Source organism: Periplaneta americana, chromosome 10 (assembly GCF_040183065.1).
Source record: "Periplaneta americana isolate PAMFEO1 chromosome 10, P.americana_PAMFEO1_priV1, whole genome shotgun sequence".
Lineage (NCBI taxonomy): Eukaryota > Metazoa > Arthropoda > Insecta > Blattodea > Blattidae > Periplaneta > Periplaneta americana.
The window spans coordinates 112,741,203-112,768,699 of record NC_091126.1 but is presented as its reverse complement, the minus strand read 5'-3'; the positions used below and the strand labels follow the sequence as shown (position 1 = coordinate 112,768,699).

Here is a 27,497-nt window from a genome sequence, read left to right as displayed (position 1 = left end):
AATTGGTAAACTCGGGTTCTTTACAATATATTTGTGTACGTCTTTCTCATTTATGATATCAGAAGCATATTTTATAACAGATTTCACTGATTTTTTAAGTTTTTCAGTGGGATTAGATTTAATCTCTTTTATATTATTCTTGGTAATAAATTCATAGGTTTTATTCATGTAATCTGATTTTTTCATAATTACAACTGCATTGCCCTTATCAGCTTTGGTATGGATCAAATTATTATATTTAAGCTTATCGTCAAGTTTGATAACCTTCTGGCGAGTTAATTTTGCCTCCTTGAACTGTTGTTTAGTGTTGGAATCGTCTCGCAAATTCTGAATAATTTTGGATGTATGATATCTTAAATATTCTCTCCAATTATGTTCACAATTCTGGATGATATTTTCAGTCTCTATTACCAAATTGTCAATAGTATTATTCAAATGGTGTGGAGGGTAATTAAATTTATAACCTTTATCAAGGATGTCCAGTTCATCTGTAGAGAATGTGACGTTAGTGAGGTTAAAGGTCTATTCACACATCTCCGGGATGTGACGGTGCTTTCCATGTCCGTATCCATCCTTTCCGACATGATTTTTTCACGTCTATTCTCACATTTCCGTTCCGTGCAGTTGTAACTCGGTAGGAATTTTCAAAGGATCTCCAGTCTGTCCCTTTTGTTGCTAGAAGAACTACGGTCCACCCCGGTCATTAAGGGACGCATGAGGAAATTTCTAGGTGTGCAGTTGTCACATTTTACATTGACTTCGCCCCACGTGGCGTGGGTATGAAACAATCGTATATTTACTTCTAAGGCCTGCTCCCACTTAGCGGAATCGAATCGAAGAGAATTTCTCTTCACAATGTATTTAAATGGAAGATAGCAGAAAGAGGCGTGTCGAATCGAATTGAAGTGAAGCGAATCGATCAGAACAGAATTCATGAGCTAGAATATTTATTCCACTGCCGGAATAGAATTTCTTGTTTCAGGTATGAACGTATGTTCTCGTGAAGCCTTCGTGAAATAACAAATGAACCACATCCATTATTGGCGGCTTAATTTGTTTACTATTGAAAGTTATTGCTGAAATATAACATATACAAAAATCACAATGTAATAGGAACGAAGAAAAATTAATAAATCTTGTGTAGAATTATTCTCTTTTGTATGACAAAACACAAAACATAAAAGTACTGTTCGGTTCGATTCCACTAGATGTGAGTGGCAGTAGACTTTTCGTTTCGATTCGGTTCGATTCCGCTAAGTGGGAGTGGGCCTTTATACAACAAATTGTACTTTCATTCAATCAATCACGAATTAATGAATGGTTACTTTTGAGTTACTGTGTGCATAGAGATCCGTTATAGAGCCATTGTACGGTCAACTTCTTCAAGCTAATATAGTTTCATACTTATATCAACAACAAAAATAATAATAATAATAATAATAATAATAATAATAATAATAATAAAAAGTAACACCGAAAGAATATTGTCAATTTGTGTTTCGTGTCTAAACCCCCAGCGAAATCTGAAATGTTATGTAATAAAATATGACAACATTTTGCTTCTCTTACCTCTATTCGTCGTCACTCTCTCCTAAATGAATCACAAATCTCTCTTGGTTACTGTTCCTGTCGTACTTCATATAATTCTCTTCCGTTTTAATTGCATGTTGAACACAGGAGGACCAATTATGGGGACCGATTGTTGCAGCTCCATCACGCAGAAGTTAACACACTAGACTCAACTCAGAGTAATATTGTTTTTCCTAACATAAGACTTTAGTTGATGCCAGATCATTTCCAAAGGTCGACCTGGTTGGCGCAGTTGGTATAGTGCTGGCCTTCTATGCTCGAAGTTGCGGGTTCGATTCTGGGCGTTTGTGTGCTTAAATGCGACATGCTCATGTCAGTAGATTTACTGGCATGTAAAAGAAATTCTGCGGGATAAAATTCCGCTACACTGGCAATGCTGATATAACTTCGGCAGTTGCGAGCGTTGTTAAATAAAACATAACATTTAACATTTCCAAAGGATTTAGAACACAGTGGTATGGAGGAAGTCGTAACACTTTGTGTCCATACGAGGCCATGAGCAACTCCACTGCATGTTTCTTACTAATGTTGGCTGATTTGATTTCCTGCAACATAACTCCCTTGATGGATATGGGGTTGGGCATGGTAATATTATTGTGCCTCATAAAGTTAATTATATCCTTAACATTGCTGTTCATCTATCATTGCTATCTTGTAAAAAAAAAAAAAACTAAGGAATTTACAAGACTTTCAAACAGCAAACAAAAACACTTGTGAATTGTTTGAACATGTTAAGAAAGACTGCAATTAGTGTCAGCATTCAGGAGAGAATTGGCAACATTTATGTTTGCCTCAGAAAGCAGAAACAGAGATTACCCAATCCCCCGAGTGGACAGAAAAGGTTGGGGGGACCGTCTTACTTCAAAAGGCAACTGCTCAGTGCAGAGAAAGCAGAGAAACTGGTAGGCGGGAAGAGAGTATCACGTCCGTGAAAACAAAAAATATCGGTGGCGAGCGAAAACGTTTTGCCGGCACAGATCATGGAGAAGCACTGAACGTGTCGGCGAATGCCGTTGCCGTAGATGTCTGCAAGGCGACGATATTTTATTTTCTCGGAAGATGCCGCCACGTCACGGAGAGCATCATTACATCCCGGAGATGTGTGAATAAACCTTAATGGTTCTTTGTGCAACATGGCTATTCGCATTGTGAAAGACTGTTTTCTGTTTTAACAAAGAGTCCAGCTTTTTACGTAAAACATTATGCTTTTTTGTCATAATGGTTTCAAGTTTCTCAGAAATGTGGTGTTGAATAAGGTCCCATGTAGGTCCAAAGTATTGTGAAGCTGCAAAGTGTGCCTGATATAATTTCCTGTTCAGATATTCTTTCTTACTATACAGAAATTTAATTTCGTTGTTGATCTGTAAGATTTGTGCTTGTTTTTTAGTTTTCTTAGAATCGAAGTTGTTAACTTTCATGTGAAATGTAGCGTATTTAGGGATCACCTTGTAAACTAAACATTGCATATTAAACTTAATATTTTCTGCCGTATTGTATAATTTAGTCTTTATGTTCAAACAAGAATTAAACATTTGCGCCTGAATGGCGTTACAAAATTTAAGAGGCATATTGGTCCGACAAGTTAGCATATAAATGAAATAAGTATAATCAATCCTTCAATAACTGTCTTTTTTTAACCTAATGAGTAATACAAGAAATTACATTAGGTCATTGCACAAATAAAATATGACTAGCACTTTCGCCAATTAAATGGCATCTTCAAGTTTAATTAGCATATGCTAATGCTTTAAGCATAAAGACATAGGTAAAAAGCAACATAATAAAATATGATAAAATACATGATGTGAGATAATATTATATGAATGACTGCACAAACAGAAAGCCATGTGATAATAATAACTTGAAAAAGGCGTAGTGGTTGTAGTAATTAAACCTCATGTAGAGTATAGATCAGTGGTCCTCAACTCAGAGCACTGTGTCGTCATCAAGCCTTGCCCGCTCGCCCGCTGGGCAAGGGAAAGTCGTAACAGGGCAGGTAAGATGTTCAGCGGCAGAACCGCAATATGAATTTACTGCATAGTTTTATGATTGTTTTCTGATGCAAAAAGATACGGGCTAAATAGAAATAACTAAATAAACTATCTTAAGCAATGTGAAAAATGTTATAGCCTATTTTGAACGAAGTTAGAAGTTAATAAATTTATAATTAGGCCTACTTTCAGAAATATAATATACATTTCATGTTAATTATTCGGGCAATGCATGACAATTACTGTAAATGTGTAAACTGCTTCTGTTAGGGAAAATGTTGAACAAAACACATAAAAGCCCTAGGAATAGTAATGCAGAAATTAACTCTATTCAGTTCACTCAACAATGCCATTAGTACTGATTTTTCGGGATCTAATTCAACGTTTGGATCTATTCTTTGTATAGTGCATAATCTGAGAGCACATTTTAAGTTGTGATCAAATACTTGGCTTCCATGACATGGCTTGTTTATCTTCATCATGGAAAAAAAAAAACTGTTCGCACAGATATGTGGATCCGAACATGCATGTCTGTACAATCGGGGAAATCTAAGAATTGAAAAGTTCGTATAAAATTCGGACAAACTTCTTTTGTTTTGATATTTGTCCTTCAGTTCACTATAGTAAAGTAAATCATAAGTTCCAATTACAAATAATAATCGAAAATTAAAATTGAAAATTTTCCTAGTCTTTAAATCTCGAATCAAATTCTTGGCGCAGATCACATGATGTGTGAATATATTCTTCGAAATCCAAAGTCATAAGAAACTAGTAGGCCTATATCGTTGTTAATTTTGAAAAACGTGCTGTAACTTATCCTTTTAGTTAAACTAACGTTCCATAATTAGAGGTGTTTCGTATTAAACGTATTCACTCTGTCATATAACTGTGTAATAATCTTGTTCTTACCTTGTAGAAAACAATCTAAAACATTGAGATAAATTAAGAACGCAAATTCACAAATCCATTTTTTTTTTCACTTATGACACAGGCTTTTCTTTTTTCTCCGTGAACGACGATGTTTCCTCCCTCAGTTCAAAGAACCTACCCAATAATTTGCCACGATTTAGTCACCACACTTTACTGTAATATGACAGATCACCATACTCACTATTGCATTCGTCAAGAAAGACTTAAATTGACGATGAATGAGATCTTTCGATCTAATTGTGTTGGTGATTTTTCCAACCATAACACCATTTTTATTTGTTTCGCACATGAATTCTGTTGTTGTATAATGCAGTGAATAGAAATAACTTCATGGGATAAATAACGCTTTTCAATTCGTCCCTTAGACTCCTTACTACGCCCGTTTTACTTCCAACCATGGAAGGAGCACCATTGGTTGCCAATGATACAAGTTTATTCCAAGGAAGTCCAAAATAATTTCTACAGCCTCTACATGAAAATAACGGAACCAGTAGTAGTATTCTTTATGAGAATAATATATAAGAGCTCTCCTTAATCTGAAGGTATTCAATAACGCCTCTTACAAAAATTACCAGTTGGGGAGTATCGCTAACATAAATACTTTCATCTACTGCTAAAGAATAACAAATGAAAGACTGACAAATAATTATTAGTTGCACCTGAACGTCCTCGGCTAGACCTCGGATGGGACACATCACGGTGGAAGGAGAAAAACTGATAGATTCAAACTCCTACGCCTGTTATGAGAAAAGTTCTTCAGTTGTAATTAAACATTTTTCGAGAAATTCTCAATCTTGGAAAGGTCTCAAATGTCTTACTATTAAAAGTGAAATTTTATAACTGAGTCACACAGCTGATTCACTATCATTGTGGTCTTAAACAGCAGTTCATTTTCCTTCAGTTGTTGAATTAATGCTGCACGCTCTTCATCTTCGTATCTGCCATATTCATTACTGTGAGTTGTATAATGTTTCAGTAAGTTGTATTTCTTCAGTGTGGCCTACGTTTTGAAGTGCTTTCTGCGTCTCGCATCTCTTGTTTGAATGGATGGCAAGCGCCGCCTCTGTTCACTACAACGCAACGTCACAAAATGGTCCTCTGCCCGCTAAAATAAGCACGCATTAGCCAAGCACTGCCCTTGCCCGTTCAGACGCGAGTTGATGATCACTAGTCTAGATGTTAAAATACAGAATCTCTGCCTTAAATATAAATCTGCAAAAACATGTGTGCAGCTTATGAGTATAAAGATGACATGGTACCATTCTTTGCATCGTGATGACTGCTGCAACTTTTATACCCATTTTAACCATGTCATCTTTATACTCATAAGCTGCACACATATTTTTGCGGACTTATATTTAATGCTGCATTCCCACAGGGCATGAAACGCTTGTGTCGAGCTGACCGCCTTCCGAAATGCATCTAGACTAGGAGAACTATAATTATTTACATTAGCTACTGAAAAACTTTCATTTTTCTGTAGATTTCGCAATAATTGAATTTAATGACATTAAGTTGATCAATAACATAAAACTAACATGCTTTTCCATAAATGCTATAAATTTGAAATGTAGAAAAAAATCTGTCGGCTAAAGTATTACTTCAAAAAAAAAAAAAAAAAAAAAAAAAAAGGAAGGAAGAGAGCAAAAAAATGAGAGAATAAACACAAAATTACACACTTATTTAAAAAATACTCGAATTCGAACCACTACATGACCCGAATAAAGGAATGCTCAGTGGAAAGTGTATATCTGTGCCACGCGCATATACATCCTGCACTGCATGGTATCAATTGGAGGTAATCCGGAGACATCCGAATGAAAGCACGCAAACTGTTCTGAATACAACCTAATCATGCACAGCACGTGTTTCCTATGGATTTCATATTTTGTCAAATTTTTCTTCATATTTTATCACTCTTTAATTATAACGGTCCAATTGCAGTAATTGACGCAAATATCTCTCTCAATTCAGTGGTACTTTTGACACTATTATTACACCATCTCTCCACAAACTCCTTTGTTGATAGCAAGCTCCTTGTCACAGTGAAAATGCTCAAACATTTCGTGCCTTTCACAGAGAACTGTCAAACCTTTAGCAAAGACTTACTGACAGCTCGACATACTATTGTGTGGAAGTACTGTGGGTGACTTGATGGGAAGGATGGTAGGAAAGAATAGTTCTTACTACTGGAAAAGGTACTAATTGATTTCGGGACACTGACTGCAGCACACTTCAATGCTGTGAATATCTTAATAACCTAAAATTCAGTACCAGAACCACCTAGAGTAGAAATTGATACATGAAGGGCTTACCAGCAACAGAAACATATTGGTGACTTCTGGCATTGTTGAACGAGTGAATACTTACTACAGAATCATAATTTTACCTGGGCTTACTTTCAATGGTGCCATTATCAAAGGCACACACCACTCATCTGCCAATACTCCAGTCCCCACACTGTCAAAGTTGCCAGACTGACACACACAAATTCTTATACATCAAGACAAATCAGGTGGATGGACAAGACTGAGTATCATAATTCTGCAAATTAAAATTGTGAATGTGCTTAACATTGGTTACCTTTTCAAAGAAGCTGTTGAAATTTTTCTCCTTCTGCTTCAAGAGGGTGATTGTAGCAGTGTAACAAATTTTCATTCACTTGTTGCAAATCTGCTTGTGAAATGTTGGCTATTTCTTCTCGTATATTATTTTGCAGTCCATCTAATGTTCGCGGACTTAATTTATGTACTCTGTCTTAAAGTGCCGCATAAATAAAAATGACAAAGTGTTAGGTCTAGGGATCAAGTCTGCACTAATTACTCTTGTCACCAAAGACTTCAGCAGTCACATGCAATGAATTATGAGCTGTAGCCCCATCTTGCTGAAACACACCAAGCATTCATTCTTCTTCTGTCAAGTGAGGAAAAGACTTTTTCAAAATTATGGATACATACCGGACAGCATTAATTGTTATGTCAAAAAATAGGGACCAGTTATTTTAATCACATTCACTTCACAACATACTTCGACTTTAGGATCGTGTAGCAGTCTTTGGTGTATGAGTCTTGTGTTGACTAGTACTAATTATTTTTAATACTCACTTGGCCATGGATGTGAAACCACACCTCATTACTGAGAAACACTAATTGTTAGTTGCCAATACGTACAGACCCAAGAAACCATGTGCGAAATTATATTGTCCTCTGTGGGTCTCTGCCATCTAAAGCTTGCATTTCTGTCGGTCTGTATGGACGAAATTTCAGTAATTTTGTTGTTTCGTATGTTGTTGACTATTTTATAAACTGTACATTTGTTCAGTGGATTAACCACAGGAAAGCCTTCCCAAGATGACCAATGACACTGAGCAGGTGATAAGTTATAGCAAGCGAAAACTCTTAGTTTTGTACTAAATTTTTGTAACATGACTCATGCACTCACAACCCAAGAGAGAATAGTTGATCTTGCATATTGTACTTATCACTACCTGTTCATGGACGAGTCCACTCTGCTTGGCTGCAGAACTGTGTTGCTGAAAGCGAGCCCAGGAAAATGAGGGCTCTGTAAATCTATACAGCTTTCACGAGGTACAACACTCACACAGGTCTGAAAAATATCGTGTTGAAGACATTCTGCTCCAAGATGCACATCTCCAGAGGCATTTTTGGAAAAGGCAAAGAGATTACTACCAAGCAGAGACAGAGGGATTAGAATCTTTGGACTGAAAACAGTGTTATATTTTTGTCTTTTATACTCTGAGGTATGAATGCTGATATGCAATAGAACTTCGATTTCCATCCTCCAGTTATCCGTTTTTTGGATTAATTGCCTGCAGTTTTCACGTTACAGAAAGCAGTTTTGGACGTACAAATTCATAATTTATGTAAATATGAAAGGCCATCTCTATTTGTAATTAAACAGAGTGTCTCATTACTAGGAAATGGATTTCTAGATGTTAAAAATGAGAGATTTAGACCTTATAAAGTACAATCTAGAACTTTCAGGAGTTTATATAAAATTAATAATTTTAATTTTAGTCTAGGGCATAACAAACAGAATGTGTACTGAACTGCAAATCTGTTCCCTACTCATTACAAAAGAGCCAGTCGTATTTGGAAAGGGTGTGAATTATACTATGATTTGTTTGGCTCTTTGTGTCATGGATGGAAGATCTGCTCCTTCACCATTTGTCCAATAATGGTTCATTGTTTTTTGTTTGTACACGTAGGGCTTATGTTATATGTAGAGAGCGGAATTTAGGTAACAAACTATTTCTTTTCCATGATACATACAGGTTTGAGATATAATATTTACATTTTTCATGGAAATATAGGTATAAATAAAGGGGTCTTATTGTGCCTAAAAGTGCCTATTTCGACGTTAGTGCCTGTTTTAAAGTTTTTTTAAATTTTTGCATCATTTTTCGTAACTGTTTACTATTTTTCATAACAGCCTGTACTGTTTACATTCCAACACAGATAACAACAATTCCTTCCTAGTAGTACCATTTGTAAGTACAGTAGTGAGTGACACACTAGGGAAGTACCTCCTGGCCACCCCTTCTCTTTCAATCTTAAAATTCCAACTTTCACCCGAATAGCAACTGCACTTCTCCCAGTTTGTTCTTTGACATCTACAGTAAGTGGTTGATAAATTTGTACTGTATAATGCCGAAAATCAAATATTCTAAAGCATTGTTGATTAGTCAGTGGCTTAATGAATTTCCTCAACACTCGATGGATGACAGGATCAGTTTTTGCTAAGTCTGAAACAAGGAGGTAAGTAAAACATACTTTCAAATTTGATATGTTAAAATGCGTTGTTACTTGCAAACTACAGTGCGTTTGTAGCTCAGCCAGACCATTCTGCGGCAGTCTTGCACTGAGTGAAGATTGGTGCGTTTGCTGCCAGAGTTACACGTAAACGACCGGCAAGTCATGGGTACGGAATACTAACTACTCTACTAACATTAGGCGTACCTGCATCACAACAGATGTTGAAAGTGATGGCCTTCAACTCGAACACATTCCCTATATCTCCGAAAATAATACTGGTTCACTCGCAAAAGTTCATGTTGACTGATTGCCTTATTTCTCTCGTGAAGTTGTCCTTCAATTCTTGTAACATGTGCGGATTTGATGCGTACACTTTATTCTTTAACGTTCCCCATAAATAAAAATCGCATAGAGATAGGTCAGGGGAACGAGGTGGCCACAATCCTCGACTAATTATTCTGTCACCAAACACACTTCGCAATTCATGCATAGAATTCGCAGTGGTGTGCACTGTAGCTGAATCCTGCTGAAACCAGTCACTCAATCGTTCATTTCTTGTTAGTTGCGGAAAAAAAATTATTTAAAATTGAAGTTACATAAACGTGTGAATCAACTATTGTGTCGAAAAATATGGAACCAATAATTCTACTCGCACTCACTGCACACTAAACCCCAACCTTTGCAGCGTGGTGAGGAACTTCATGAATAATATGGGAATTTTCAATAGCCCAGTATCTATTTTTCTGAGTAGAAACGTGACTTTAAAGATGAAACCATGCTTCATCAGTGAAGAGCGTTAAAAGTGGGTCTACATCGCCATTATGAATGGACTGCACAAACCAATTGCAATAATTAACCATACTTACAGGATCTTGTGGTTGTAAAGCATGAACTACAGTTACCCTGTACGGCTTAAGTTTCAGAAGTTTCATTGCCACAAAAGCTGACGTCTTGGAAATGTTAACCTCTTGTGCTAAATGTCGCAGTGATTTGAGGGGTGAGTGCTCTGACTGGGCCCCTACTTCATGAAGCTTCTCTTCTGTCAGTATATGGCGTTGTTGAACACGTTTCTTGTTCAAAAAAGATCCTGTATGTCTGACTTTATTGACAAGGTCATGAATAGTTGACCTGCTAGAAATTCGAACACCTGCAAACTGTTATTCAAATTCTCTTCGACACCTTCTTGCAGAAGAGTATTTCACATACACATCATAGAGAAAAATACGTTGTTCTAAAGTGTACTCATCCATTATTAATAGACACTTTATCACCACGAGACAACACAATTTTACTCACAACACGCGCACAGACATCTTATACTCACGACAGATCCAACTCGACTGACTGTCATGTCAGCGGTAGCTACAGCGCTACTCTGGTGGCAGGCGTGCCAATCTTAACCCAATCCAAGGCCGGCGCGAAAAGGGTCCAGCCGAGCTACAAACGCACTGTATTAAAATACTTGTTAATATTTCTAAAACAAAATAACATTTCACAAACACTGAAACATATTTTAAACTTTTTCTTTCAGGTGTCTAGTGAAAAGAAGAGTCACCTCACATAACATGCACGAAGTCCTGCTCATAAAGCAAATCTAGACCGGAAGTCTACAAAGAATCAGACGCTCTTGACGCAGATCTTGGAGACTTCATCAATGAGAAATGAGTTTAAGGCTAATTTATGCTGAGCTATTGTAGCAGCAAACATATCGTTTAAAACTTTAGAAAACACTCATTTCAGAAATTTCCTCCAGAAATATTGCCACCGGTCAGTCCCATCAGAGTCGTCACTTCGTAAGACTTACTTGAATCCTACATATGAAGAAACCTTCTGCAGGATAAAAGATGATCTCTGAGATTCATATTTGTGGATCTCTATTGACGAAACAACAGACAGCCTTGGACGCTATATAGCCAACTTGATTGTTGGAAATCTTGATTCTGATGCACCTTCCAGAGCTTACTTAATCTACACCAAGTAGTTGACTAATACCAATCAGGACACAGTGGCTCATTTTGTCAACAGTGGACTAAAGATAATTAATCCTGATGAAGATAAAGTGCTAATAGCTTTGACATGGCCCCTGCGATGTTTGTTTGTTTGTTTGTTTATTCATTCATTCATTCATTCATTCTGGTAGAGGTAAGGCCATGAGGCCTTCTCTTCCACACTACCAGAAGTGAAATACACAATGAAACAATGATAAAAATAGTATTTTTAAGATTTTTTCTCCCTTCACTTGTACGTGTGACCTACTTGGCACACAGACTACAACGAGTAGCAGAGCAGATGAGAGTAGAATTTCCGAAAGTGAACAGACTGATCTCTTGTGTTAAGAAAATCTTTGTGAAGGCTCCATTAAGAGTGCAGACATTTTGGCAGAAACTTCCAGACGTTCCTCTTTCTCCAGAACCTGTCTTCACTCACTGGGGAACTTGGCTGACTGCTGTTGACTACTACAGTGAACACTTTCAAGAAATCAAAGAACTTGTGCCAACCTTTGAGGATAATGCAGTTTGTGTATCCAAAGCCAAGAAAATTGTGGATGACTCTAGTATTCATAATCACTTGGTATATATCAAATTCCATTTTACATTCATTGCAAATTTGATTACTGGTCTCCAGAGTAGTGGAAAACCTCTTTATAAACAACTTCATCTACTCAATAAAACAAAACAGAAGCTTTCTGAAGTACCTGAAACTGCTGGAGAAAAGGTGAAAAACAAGTTGAATATGGTGTTGCAGAAAAAAACAGGACTGAAGACTTTATTCACTGCCACTAACATTTTGATGGGAAAGGATAATAAAGCTGAAATTGAAATACCAGTTCATCTCATTCCAAATCTAAAATATTGCCCCATTTTTTCAGTCTATGTAGAATGCTCTTTTTCGGCTTATCTAAGTGACAAACACTATAACTTCTTTGTGGACAATTTAGAAAAAGTGCTGACCATTTACTGTGAAGCGAACTGTGGAAATGTGATTGGTGAATGAAAAACAATAACTTAAAGACAGAATGTCTTCATTTTGTGTAATCATATGTACCCTTGTAAAATGTGAAATGTGTCGAAGTTTCTTTTAAGCCTAGAATTTTGCATTAAATAAATGTTTAATCTTATATTAGTGATATTCTTTAACAAAAAAAAAAAAAAAAAAAAAACAAACAAAAAAAATTCTTATAAGGCCTAAATAAAGCAGTTTAAGAGCCAATTTTAGGCGCCTAAAATGCCACTTTTTAGGGCCTAAAATTACGCTCTCCAGTTATATGAATACTACATTGTTTGTGAACATATATAACTCAATGAACAGTTAATTTATTAGTCTAGAGAGAGATGCAAAATTATTTGACAGTTTTATTGGATGTGGATATGACGAGTACTGTTCAAAATAAATCTATTTGGCATTTAATAATGAATTTGGTGATTTTATTAGCGAAGACGAATTTCTAGATGTTACAACTTCTATAAAAAGTAGTTCTCATTATATAAATCTTTTATCTATTCTTTAATTCCTTAATATCCTGTAGAATAACTAGGACTACATTTTGTGCACTATGTCACCATTAGCCTTGAAATCAGATGACTTGCTACTATGTTTCCAGGAGCAGGAGGAGGATACCATTTACCTGGACATTCTTCATGTGAGAAAACTGAAAATGAACATCAATATAAAAAATGAACTAATGCAGCCAAAGTGCAAAAGAAAGTAACAGACTTTTTTTTTTAAATGGCTCTTGATTATTTCTTAAAAAAAATTGTTGTTAAAGTAACGTTAAACTATAGTATTGTCTAAGTAAAATGGATTATCTGTGTTTTCTGGTTAACCGTCAACCCCTTCTCATCCATTATAATGGATAATTGAGGTTTTGCTGTATATCTTTGATTGTATGATGGTCTGCGGTGTTGTTGATTTATTGTACCTTTATGTGTAAAGTGAAGCTTCTATTCACAGTTTCCTTTAGAAGACATGGAGAAAATTGATATAGAAAGACAATAGATCTGGGGGCTTATATAAAGTGAACAAAAATTTTCACGTTTACTTATAATATGTTATTACTATCAAATGATATTAAATTGTTTATGAAATGTTACCTTACTTATGCTCTCATTATACAGGGTGAACCGTAAGTAATGTAATTAATTTCAGGGGGCTATTCTTTGAAACATTTCAAACCAAAAAGTTTACTATAATTATTCTTGTTTTTGCTTTCTTTACGAGATAAACATTGTTTTGTATGAAACATTTCATAGTGTGTTCTGGGAAATCCATTGATTTAATTTCCAATATGCTCAGTCAATTTAAGAGAACAGTGTATTATGATAATAAATGACTGAAAGAATTTTAGTTTTTTTCCTTTAAATATGCAGAAATTTTATTCAAACAAATGTAGGCTAACATTTTAAAATTCATTTTTAGAACGAAAAGTTACATTTGTTTGGATCAAATTTCTGTACTTTTAAAGGAAAAAACTAAAATTCTTACAACCATTTATTATCATAATCCACTGCTCTCTTAAATTGAATTAAATCAATGGCTTTCCCAAAACACATTATGAAATGTTTCATATAAAACAATTTTTATCTCGAAAAGGAAGCAAATACAAACAAAACTGTGTTTAACTTTCTTGTTTGAAATATCTCAAAGAATAACCCCTCAAATTAATGGCTTTACTTACGGTTCACCTTTAATAATTCCATTGCTAGAGATCCAATAGCTATTATTTCATTAAATACTACATTTGAATTTGCTGTTAATAAACAATCCAATAAGTTTAAGGATTCCAGAAATGGACACATAATTTGTTTTTTACATTCTAGAATTAGAGTACTTACTCAGATCCATATGTTTCAGAAATGCAAAAGTGGTGGTTGATGAAAAGGAACAGACATCTGTTCCGAACATTTATGCCATTGGAGATGTCATTGATGGCAAACTGGAGTTGACACCAGTAGCAATTCAATCTGGAAAGCTTCTGGCACAGGTATGAAATTTGGAATGTTTATTTTACTTAATCTCTTGTAAACCTGTAAATCTTTTTTTTTTTTTGCCTCTATAATTGAATTGCAGTTCCTTCACTTCAATTTTATTATCCTGATTTTGACCCTTAGGCATTTTTTTCTCTTCTGCAGAGAACAGGCATTTAAAACTCTCCATCTTAATGGAGTTTTAGTACAACTTTCCAAGAAATTCTGAGAAATATTACTGTGATTATGTTTTATGTGACAATTATCACTATCACCATCATCATCATCAGCAATCTTCATTATGTCATTATCGTAATTATCATCATTGTGGTCAGCCATATTTGGAAGCAAAATTAAGAATCTGTGGGATCTACCTGGTACTTTGGATTGCGAGTCTCTTGAGGGTAAAATATGAATATTTCTTCGAGATCATTATCCTGGGAAAGTGTACATTGAGACTCAAGTACAGTAGAATACTTCTTAACCATCACCAAATGGACCAGGCTAGTTCTTGATACGAGATTTTGCTGGATAATTGAATAAATACCAGTTTGTACAAAAAAAAAAAAAAAAAAAAAGTATTTCATGGTGCCAATGTTGAAACTGCAGCCATGTGAAGCTTATTTCTCTATCACTTGCTCATAACTGAATAAACATAAAAACTGTATGGATTTTCCTTATTTAAACACATTAAACAACACAAATAATACAGTAATTTTAAGTTGCAATATTCACTGAAAACAAAAGTTCGTGCGAACTTCCCAATGTGGCAACACTGATGGCTGGAACATAACTAAATAAACATAACTGTGTGAATTTTCATTATTAAAACATATCACACAACACACTGTGTGAATTTTCCTTATTAAAACATATCACACAACACAAATAATACACAAATTTTAAGTTCGAATATTCACTGAAAAAGAAAGTTCGTGCGAAATTCCTAATGTGGCAAAACTGACGGCCCAGACTATGGCAATCTGGCAGATTTAAACTATTTTTTTTGTTCAGCCAAACGTGCCGTTGTTTTGGTATTGCCAGTTATTTGGGTGCCGGTTACGAGAGATTTTACTGTAGTATATTTGTTTGAGGAACAAAATTGTGATAATTATGTGAGGAATTTAGGGCTATAGAGAAAGCCGAGAAACTGACATACATTAGGCCATACATCTTCAAAAGTCTGATAATCTAATCATAATATCAGTACCATCATCATCATCATCATCATCATCCTTTCAAGTAATAGATCTAGTAACATCACAGTTTAGTATATACAGTTGCGCATAGACAGTTGAAATATGCATCCATAGATAGTTGCTTGCCACCAGGATCACTACTATCACCTCATCACAGACTCTTTCCCTAGCAGACGATAAAATGTATTGTACTTTTGATATCCTTCCTTCCTTCCACTATTGAAATACGGAATACATAAGGTTTGTATATTATTTTCATAAAGTATATATTATATTTTATAAACTCACCTTCCTGGATCTTTCGGAAGGATAATTCTGACCTCTTTTTCTTAGAATTTATAGTGCAACAAACGTTTCCTTGTCCCATATTATTACTCAAATTATTGTATTTTAGCCATTTACAGTTATTACAACCGATAACGAACATTTCACAGTTTACACAACTTTTCACAACAATGCGAAATACGGCACAGTCAATGCCTTTTCGATCTAGACCAGGCCATAATATATGTTTGGTTTTCTATTTCAATGTATGGAGCTCAGTGAATTATTATATTATAACTTTATTGCGTATCATAGCTAAGTTTTATTTAGTGTAATGTGTCCATAAGTTCCCTTTACTTCTTGTTACATAATATGTTACAGAAATAATTACAAAACTGTGTTATTTTAATGTGAAGAGAATTTTACATGTTAACATAATCTTTTCGCATCAACATTTTAAGTTTAGAATGGAAGCTATTTTGAGGTTTAATAAAAAAGAATTTATATTGTGATTTTAATATAGCACATCTACCTTCTGTGATAAAGACAGAAAATTTATCATACCCCTCTTATGAAATTAGTGTATGTACGATTGTTACTTCGTCTCTTAGGTAGTAGATAAATACAATAATTCAATACTCAATTGTAGTATTAAAATACAGACAAATTGAATGTGTGGAGTATTATACATGACATTATGCATAATTATAATGTATAATTGCGAATTTAGGAATATAAGATATAGTAAACATAACCTATAATATTTCCATATGAATGGCAGGGCATTGGATACTACTAAAATTAGACAGAAAGGGGCAACTGGGACAGTACACATAACCTACAATTTCAACATATCTAAATATTCGTGCAGTGCAACTGAAAATTATTGAATCGTGCATAAGTCAATGTACAATAATTTCGCAATATTTAATCGAAATAAAGGCACATATATTACACATACGAACAATGTAATTTTCACACCGAAAATAATATTACACCTTAACTCACAAGGAATTATGTCTGAAGCGTCTCCTAATCATTGTTTTAAATTTTATTAATGCAATTACACTACATTTTAGAGAAATATATGTTACTTTTATGCATTCCAATTAATTCATATGGTTGAAACGCCGCCTTCGTGATCGGGTTAAGCGAGTCACATGGTCTGCCTTACCAGCCTGTATTAGATCATGATGGCAGTGACACAGTCTATTGTTCCTAGTACACACAGCGCTCCAAGCGGCTAGCAACTATCGCGAGAAATGCATAAAATCACTCCAAGCTTCGCGACTGTATGTACTAGACTGTGGTAACATGTTATAGTCTCCAACCATCATTTGTGAGATCACCAAACAGGTATTTTTCCCTCATGACATGTAGCAAAGAATCTGTTTATGGAGGTATTCTGGAGCATTCCATTCTTTTATATGTTGAAGCCAATGTTGCCTGTTCTGTAGGTGTTACTTTTAATTTATCTGCTATATAATTGCTTTTATAATCTAAAACCATGTTCCGCAACTTTTTTCTATTCATGGAATACCCTAGATGAGCCTAGACTCAACACAGCATACAAAAATGTTAATCCCCTCAAAAACATTTATAATTACGTAATGTAATGAAATGTATTATTAATATTATTATTATTATTATTATTATTATTATTATTATTATGATCATCATTACTACAAAACAGAAATCGACTCTTGCATTTATTAATTTATGAACTTTAACTCACTGTAGTAAATACACATTTCTATTACTAATATTATAGTAATTAACTCATACCTTCTGTGGTGGAATCGTTGACAGCACAATCCTCATTTCTTCATCAATGGATTTGAGTCTCTCCTGCTTTGATGTTTTAATTTCAGTTAACGTCGAGAAGTCCAGTTCACACATATATGCTGTTGAAAATGGCAATAACATATTAATTGCCATCTCGGAGATAGCCGGGTATTCACTCTTTAATGACAACCAAAATGTTTCCAAAGGTGATTCGAGAAGTTTTAATTTCAATGTTCTGTCTGTTTTTAAATCTGCCAGGTCCTCTTGTACAAGTGTATTATTCGCAAGATGTTTTCAATCCACAATGAATGGATCACAAACCCAGTCGAAGTCTTGAACATTCTCTCCAAAATAATTCTTGAACTTCTGCTGCATAATTATTAAATCGTCTTTAATTAAGTTCATCAACACTTTATTATCGTCAGCAAAGGGGCATACATTTGGGAACATCCCAAACGACCGACTTTCAATAATCTGTATCCACAAATCCAGCTTATTCACAAATTATTGAATCTTATCCATATCAGTCAGAATATTTTTGTTCCTACCTTGCATTTTTCTGTTAAGCTCATTCAAATGTACGAAAATATCGGTAAGATATGCCAACTTAAATACCCATTCATCTGCAAATAAATCCGTGTACTCATGCCCCTCAATAGCAAAAAATGCAAGTACCTCCTCTTTAAGTTAAAATATTTGCGCTAACACTTTACCTCGTGATAACCGTCACACTTCTGTATGTAGCAGGAGTGTAGTGTGCTCTGAACCCATTTCCTGACGCAAAATAGAAAAAAGCGGCTTATTTAGGGTACGGCCACACGAGCTACATTTGTAGCAAGTTTTCTGCGACAAATGTAGCTGGAATTATAGGCAGCATTGAGTTAAATGGAAGTGGCCACACGGAGCAGTAAATGTAGCAAGTTTGGCGCATCCCAAGGTTGTGTTGCAACTCGAATGGGTCCGGGTCCATTTTTTCTGCGACATTTATTGCTGTTGGGTGGCCACACGTAGCGACATGGGTGGCTACACGTGCAGCTACATTTGTAGCAAGTTTTCTGCGACAAATGTAGCTGGAATTATAGATCGCATTAGGTTAAATGGAAGCGGCCACACAGAGCAGTAAATGTAGCAAGTTTGGCGCCGTCTGACATGTTAGGTCTATTCGTGACCAATAATTTCCACCTTAAACGAATTAACATTGTTGTTAGTTACTGGGAATTGCTTATTATGAAATCCATATTTTTAAACTTTAAATTTATATTAATATTTATTTCCGCTTTACTAATAACCCAGAGGAGACTCAGCGAGTCAAAGAATATACATGTCAAAAGACTTTTATCTACTAACTGACAATAAATAAAGAATAAATATCATGCAAAAGAAAAAAAAAATTGTAATAAAAGTACAAACAACCGTGTAAAATGAATGGTTATGCTTTAATTTTTTAGGAATGAGATGGAAATCGAAAATCAAATGTCATGTAAAGGACACACAGATCAACACTTTAAAAAGAGTGAAATAACAAATCAAAGTTATTCATTTTACAGTAGAGAATTACAATAATTTAGCACAATGTAAATTTACAAATGCGTATGGATACACGCGTAAGCTAATTTTAAATACTATTTTCTTAATCTTACTCCTGTGTTTTATTAATTCACCAGAAGGAAAAGTAAATATCACCACTAAGTTCCTTTCTGGTAATTGAATTTGCAGCCAGGCAAACAACACCTTGGCATTTTATTCAGGCCTAATGTATTTAAAAATAAAACAAGTGACATTGATGAGTGCAGTGAAATTCGTCTCTCAAATTAGCTATAAGATATCGCAATTTGTACCGCCCCGCTTATCTTTTAGCGTTAAAATTTTCTTTTGTAGGTAAAAAACTTTATGAGACATGAAACTGTAACATACCCTAAGATTCACCTTTCAGTTTCCCCCTCCCCCGAAATTTAATAATCTGAGAAATGCGATCTATCATGTTTTAAGAGAACGTAAACTCTGTTTTCTATTGGATAAGATGTAGGCCTACAATGGGAGAATGGCATTCTCAAATTTGAAGGAAAACCCGTTTTTTTAATGGTTGAAATTCTCAGTATGTATATGTAATCATAACGACAGACTCAACTTGTGTTTATGAGGGAGTGAAGTAGTGAGGGAGATTGACTTTTAGATGGGAAATTATTATCATGACAGATTTATAACAATACAATGCCAATATATATGACATATTTTGTTACTAACAATACGGTGCCAATAAATATTGCTTCGCTTATGTATAGTCCAGCTGAGTTGCCCTATTTTTTAACTCTCTTCAAAATATCTTTCTTTAAAAAGTACATACATTTTTCTTCTTTCAATTTCGACCTAAAGAATTCTTCAATAATAAAATGTATACAAAAGCGTTCTAGCAAACCCTTCACAGCAATTTTGTTTGGTAAAAAACGTACAATTCTTTTGCAGGACAGACCTCACAAATCAGTATTGTTTATAAAGACATTTCCACTTTGAGTTGTATTTTGGGATATAAGGGTCAAGTTTAAATTGCCGCAACGTCCAGTAAGCATTCTGCAAAACCAAGAAAAAGAACCTTTATGATAGATGTGTTTACTTATACTCTTTTCAAAATACCGTTCTTTGAGAGTACACATTTTTTCTTTCATTTTCGACCAAAGGTTTCCTTCAATAATAAAATCTATACAATAGCGCTCCAGTAAACCCTTCACAGCGACTTCATTTGGTAAAAAAAAAAAACATAATTCTTTTAAAAGACAGATCTCTCAAATATGTTACAAACAGATTGCCTCTTTGAGTTGTGTTTTGGGTCATGTTTAAAACTTCGTTTTACTTGGATATGCTTCAGAAATTCATGTATTTAAAAGGGAAGGGCATGTCTAACCTGTCATACAATCCCAATGACCCTTCTACAGAACCACGAGAAATTAGGTCTTCATACAGTCTTTCAGCAAACCCTTCACCCACACCGTACTTCCGATTGTTACTGACGAACAATATTGTCTGTTGTAAAATCGACACAGGAATAAAAGTTAACTATATGGCACTGCTATAAATTTTCTTCTCATGTGCATTACAATTGTATGTGACCGTAATAATGTACACTAACAACACACACAAAGTGACTTTGGCTTCATACTCCATCTCGGAAGAAAGCTTCCACTACACTACTGCACTACTGCTGCGTGCTGCAAAACGCAAAAGAACTAGCTACAAATGTCGCTATGTGTGGCATGTCATGTGGCCACACGTAGCAACATTTAACGCAGAAACTAGCAGTAATTGTAGTGCCCATGTGGCCACCCATTTTGCGACAATTACAGCAGCTACATTTGTAGCAAGAAACCTGCGACAAATGTAGCTCGTGTGGCCGTACCCTTAGGGGCCACGATGTGATGATGTTCACGACTTTTACTACTTCGTCCATTACAATTTTCAGAGGAGATGGCAAAGACTTAGCAACAATAGCTTTGTGGTGAATGAGACAATAGTCACTCTGTATGTTAGGATTTACTTCATGTACTTTAGCCACGAATCCTTTCACTCGGCCTGTCATAGAAGCAGTTCCGTCTATACAAACACTAACGCAATCCTCCCATGTTAATTCATTACGGACCACATATTCATTAGTTGTACAGAACCAGTTGCTCGCTTGGGCAGTTTTTTGCAAAAAAAAAAAAAATTACTTGCAATTATTACATTCCCATCAGTGCACCAAATGTAGGAAAGAAGTTGTGCGTGACCACTACAGTTTATACAAAACTAGAAAGGTATTGACAGTTCTCTCTCGCACACGCAGAAAGGGAGTGACGTTGTGAAGTTGTGCGGTAGTGCAGTGCAGCTCTTTGCGCCGCTTGTCTGTTGTTCGGAACTAAGCAGCTGACAAGAAATCATAAACTTATAAATTTGTATCATACGGTAGTCTTTAACCAAACTAATATAATAATAATAATAATAATAATAATAATAATAAACGTATGAATGAATGCGGCGGATATGGTACATTGTGTGTAAGCGATAATTTCTCTCCATTAATACCTTACGACCATTGATTTTTTTATACTTGTAACCTAAATTCTTTAAGACAGTGTGCAGGGAAGAAACACTGCCATGGAAAAGATCTGTATCTTGAATAGAAGTTTGAGGCTTTTTTAACGTAGGATACTTCTCCCGTCGGTAATATAAATATAGGCCTACTTGCCACCGGATTGTATCCTCCTGAAAGGCATCTAAATTTGACACCGGCTTTTCCACTTTTCTTTACTTTCCCAGGGTTTCAAGTCGGGAAAGTCCACCCTCTTGCTCATTTAATTAAAAATTTTCCTTTCCTATTTTAATGATGACGTTCCTTCCTATTTTGAAAGCCTCTGCAGTACTATTTACCACCTGTTATACAGGAATAAGAGGCCCGTCATTGTCTCTTCTTTCTCGAAATAGTCTCGCACATTACAAAACATTTCTCTCGCTTGACTTGTAAGAGGAGCACCTTTTCCGTTACTTCTAGACCCAGAGAGTTAGAAGAGAGAATCTCTTTCTAACTCGTTATCTAGACCTCTTGCTGTCCGTTGTATATAGCACTCCTTTCTCCCTCTGAGCCCGTGGTTCGTTTTGTGCTGCTAACTGCTGGAGGAATGCCTTGTGATATTGTATGAGTGAAACACATGGACACCATAAATCGCATTGCAAGTACACTCACAACTAAATTAAATTCAAAAATAAACTCAAACTAATTTTACCTTCATCAGCAACAAAATATCTACGAAAACAATAGCAACAACAGAACATCAATACTTGATGTAACACAGTAACGAAGATTCAACACTTCCGAACAAAGCATGTGCTCGTTGCAAAACAGTCGGCAACGTCGACCTATTGTCATGGTCTCTGATTGGCCAGTTTGAGTAGTTGCCATGGTGACGCTTAGAAGCCACTGAACTGTCAATACCTTTCTAGTTTTGTATAGACTGTAATATCGGTGGAATCGTCGATCGGAAGTTAGAACTTCTGAATGCTGTTTATTTTCTAGTTTATAATGTCTTCATTGTTACTGGACCTGTCACTAACTCGGCTGCTAATTGTGTAAACAGAAAGAGAAATTTTTTTTTAATTTCACTAGCAGCTTCTGAACCCAGGATTATTTTCACCATTTCTTTACAGACAGGCATTAACAACGTTTCAGCTATTGTATATGACTTTTGGCTTTTACCATAAGTTCAGCTAACTTATAGCTAGCTTCCTGTACTTTTGCGAAATACATACCAATGTCATCATGTGCGTTACTTGTTTTTTATTTTGTTCCAACAACCGTCGAAATTAATTTACATCTTTGCTTGACAGAAAGGAATGTTTTATTAACAAATGTTGTTTCAAATTACTAGGAACCATAGCAGCATTGCTGAGTTTTTCACCACACACAACAGACTGCGGGGATTGGGCATGTTTTGTCATCACACCATTTTAGTTTTAATTTAAATTTAATTAATTTTCGCGTCACGCCTTTCATCTTGTGGAGGCACACCGGTTGGTGGAACACTGATCTAAAAGACTATATCTAGCAATTATCTTAAAAATTCTCATTTCTACAGCTGTTAAACATCATTCATCTTCATGTTAAATAGTCTAAACTACACTGCCATAACTGAGGATTGGTCTAGCCAAAATTTTGTATAATTTTATTCATTTGCATTTTTGGACTTATGCAGTGACTGGAAAAACTTGGTTACTAATTCTCAATGTTTATTATTATTAATATTATTATTATTGTTATTATTATTATTATTATTATTATTATTATTATTATTTCTATTTTTATTTTTATATCTGTAAATATTTATGGTACTCAAACATACCTAGAAAGATAGATATACATACATAGTGTTCTGCTCAAGGGCTGCAAACCCAGCTTTCTCCAATCGTTCTTATTTTCTGCCTTGCTCTTAGTCTCTGCATATGATCCATATATCTTAATGTTGTCTATCGGTTATCTTCTTCTGTCCCAATTTCTTCTCCCATTCACCATTCCTTCCAGTGCATCCTTCAATAGGCAGTTTCTTCTCAGCCAGTGACCCAATCAATTCCTTCATCTCTTCCTGATTAGTTTCAGCGTCATTCTTTCTTCACCCACTCTTTCCAAAAAAAACTTAATTTTTTAATCTGTCTGTCCATTTCACACAGTCCATTCTTCTCCATATCCACATTTCAAATGCTTCTAGTCACTTCTCTTCACTTCGTCGTAATGTCCATGTTTCTGCCCCATACAATGCCACACTCCACACTAAGCACTTAACTAGTCTCTTGCTTAGTTCTTTTTCCAGAGGTAGGCAGAAGATGCTCCTTTTTCTATTAAGAGCTTCCTTTCCCATTGCTATCCTCCTTTTGACTTCCTGGCAGCAGCTCATGTTACTGCTTATAGTACACCCCAAATATTTAAAACTGTCCACTTGCACTACTGCCTCATTTAGTATTCGCATGTTTACCTTTTCTATTTTCCTTCAGACACCAGCGTAGCTCAGTTGGCTATGGCGCTTGCCTGCCGATTTGGAGTTGCACTCAGATGCGGGTATGATTCCCACCCTGGTCTGATTACCTGGTTGGGTTTTTTTCGAGATTTTCCCCAACCATAAGACAAATGTCAGGTAATCTATGACGAATCTTAGGCCTCATCTCACCAAATATCTCGCTATCACCAATCCCATTGACTTTGAATAACCTCGTAGTTGATACAGCGTTGTTAAATACCCAAGTAAAGTAAAAAAGGTATTTTCCTTCGTATAACCATGGTCTTCGTCTTGTTTGTACTTATCTTCATCCCATACTGCTAACAGAGCCACATCATCAGCAAATCTTATGAATCTTTTTCCTCCTACTGTCACCCCTCCCATGTTTTGAAAACAGTTCTTCACTAAATCCTCCAGGTAGATGTTGAACAGGGTAAGTGATACAGGACATCCTTATCATAATCCTCTCCTATTTCACTTCATTCAGACATTTCTTCTCTTACCCTGACATTGACTTGTTTCATGTAAAGATTACTGAACTGCCTCCTCTCTATCCAATCCATACCTATTTTCTTCAGGATCCTGATCAGTTTGTTCCAATCAACTCTGCCAAACGTCTTTTCTAGGTCCACAAATACTATGTTCACTTCTTTATGCTTCTTGAGGTATTGTTTGCCGGTAATTTGTACCAGTCCAATTGCATCCCTCGTACCTTTTCCCTTCCTGAAGCCAAACTGCTCTTCTTCCAACTGTTCTTCCATCATAGAATATAGATGTCAATTCAGTATTCACAGGAGAATCTTCATGGAGTGCGATATCAGGCTGATAGTCCTGAACTCGTTACATTTCTTTGCATTATTTTTCTTTGGTATTGGCAGCAACACTGTCTCCATAAAATCTTCAAACCATTTACCTTTCTCATATATTTTGTTGCATAATGATAGAATTTCCTTCTTGTCTTGACTCAAGCATTTCACTAATTCAATGGGGATTCCTGTTGCTTTCCCATTCTTCATTTCCTTAAGCACTACTAGTTCGACTTCTCTTAGAATAGAAAATCCTTTTTCGTCTTCTCATATGGCTGCTTCATCTTCTATAGCTAACTCATCTGAATGATTCTCTGTCTCATATAACTCTTTTACATATTTCGTCCATGTGTTCAATATTCCTTGCTTGTCTGTTATTTCATTTTAGATTTCATATTCTATCAATCACATGGATTTCCTGTTCTTATTTGTAAAGTCCAAACATTTTACTTTGCAATACATTACATTGTATCTTTCTTTCATCTCTAGATTCTCTATTTTTTTACATTTCTCTGTCATTCAGTCTTCCTTTACCTTATCAGTTCTCTTCTTAGTTCGTTGTTTAGTTTCCTATAGTTTCTTCTACCTTCTTCTGTGTTGTTGTTTTTCCATTTTCTCCAACATTTTTCCTGTGATCCAAGCTTTCTTCATTCTCACACCTTCTCTGTATCCTATTGTTTCTCCTGCTGTTATCTGTATACAGCTTTTTAAATGAGTCCAGTACTCACCACTGTTCTCTGGTGTTATTTCTAATGTAGCAGCTTTCTCTTGAAAATTTGAAATTTTCTTCTTTCCACTTCATTCTTCAGATTTTGCATGTTCAATTTTTTTGTCACCTGTCTTCCTTTTATCCTCTTCAAATGAATATTAACTTCGCCTATCAGCAGGACATGATCTGAGTTAATATCCACTCCTGGTATAAAGTCTTTGAATTTTTAAAGCAATGTTGAAATCTTTCCTGTATCAGTACATAGTCTGATATCTGCTTTCTTCCCTTGGGCATATTCATGTGTATCTTCTCTTATGTTGTTGAAATAATGTATTTCAGACAGTCATTGCATTTCTTTTACAGAAATTCACCAATTTGCCTTTGACATTTCTTTTTCCTAACACACATTTTCCAACTGTTCTTCCATTCTTGTCCTACTAATGCATTCCAGTCGCCCATTAGGATTACACATGCTCCCTTCTTCTCCTTCTCAACTATATCTTGTCATAGCTTTCTTCCACTTCCTTGTCTACTAATCCACTATGTTTAGCCAACTGTTCGAAGACAGGTCTGAACCTCACATGTGTTACCAACATGACACTACTTATGAGGCAACTAGTTCAGGAGATAATGGGGCAGGGTGGCCAGTTCCTTTCCTCCTCCATTACGTACATTATCGATAACTACATATTACATTAATCAGACTTCAGATAATCCACTATGTGGCATGTAAATTTGCACTAGTACTAAGTCTATTTTATTCCTTAGTAGTCTCACCATTATCATCCGATCATCTACATAACGCACTGATATCACTTTATCTTTCACACATAGTCCCAATAATACACCAACACCATGACTTTCTTTGCACTCACCATTTGAATAAAACAACCTAAATTCATCACTCACCAACTCGCCACTATTTTCCCACCTCATTTCTGATATTCCTATCACATCCACTTTATTTCTTCTCATTTCTTCCTTCAAGCTTTCCAACTTACCTGCTTGTAGAAGAGTCCTTACATTCCACGTTTCAATCCTCAGTCTTTTCTTCTCTCTGTTGTGTTGTTCCATAATGTGTCCTTTCCCAGCATAAGAGAAATATATTAAACAAAATCTAAAACTATAGTAAAACATTGAGAATTAGTAACCAACTTTTTCCAGTCACCACAAAAGTCCAAAAATACAAAACAATAAAGATATGCAACATTTTGGGAAGACCAGTCCTCACTTATGGCAATGAAGTTTAGGCTATTTAATGTCAATATGAACGACATTTATCCACACCTGTGGAGTAACGGTCAGCACGTCTGGTTGAGGTTTTTTTCCGGGGTTTTCCCTCAACCCAATATGAGCAAATGCTGGGTAACTTTCGGTGCTGGACCCCAGACTCATTTCACCGGCATTATCACCTTCATATCATTCAGACGCTAAATAACCTAGATGTTGATACAGCGTCGTAAAATAACCCAATAAAATAAAATAAATGAACGACATTTAACAGTTGTAAAAATCAGAATTTTGAATAGAACTGCTAAATATAATCTTTTATATTATTATTATTGTCCAATTAAGTTTCCACTGGTTGACTATGGGAGAAGTGGGCACATTTGAACAGTTTTTCTGTTTACATTTTTATTCAAATACATTATCAATTTTTTTTTAACTTTAAATGGCACAGAATTATAAGACATTGCTTAATAATCACCTCAGAATTTTTTATTTGCAGAAATGACTTATATCTGAAACGTAAATTAAGTCAGAACAAACGCTTGTAACATGTTCAAAACTCACCTTGTATGGGATACCTTTGAACAATATTCAAATCATCTGTTGAAGAACTAATTAACTTTAAAATACGAGTATATCACGTAAAGAGCACTACTTTGATTACATTATTATTTTCTTTAAAACTACTAAAGTCCACATTAAAGTGTTTCATTGTCATAATGCGAGCATTTCCCCCTGAATT

The 27,497-nt window shown here is 35.4% G+C and overlaps 1 protein-coding gene across 10 annotated transcripts in view; it reads left to right on the top strand.

Annotated features, from left to right (window-relative positions):
- LOC138707964 (thioredoxin reductase 1, cytoplasmic-like) overlaps positions 1 to 27,497 on the top strand; it is a 479,245-nt gene that overhangs the window by 303,521 nt on the left and 148,227 nt on the right. For all 10 annotated transcript variants that reach the window (XR_011334488.1, XR_011334491.1, XR_011334487.1 and 7 more), the window contains one exon: positions 14,138 to 14,267. Coding sequence is in view for 2 of the 10 variants with exons in the window: in XM_069838056.1 (XP_069694157.1) it covers positions 14,138 to 14,267 (130 nt within the window). In the remaining 8 variants the exon portion in view is untranslated. The remainder of the gene's footprint in view (positions 1 to 14,137; positions 14,268 to 27,497) is intronic.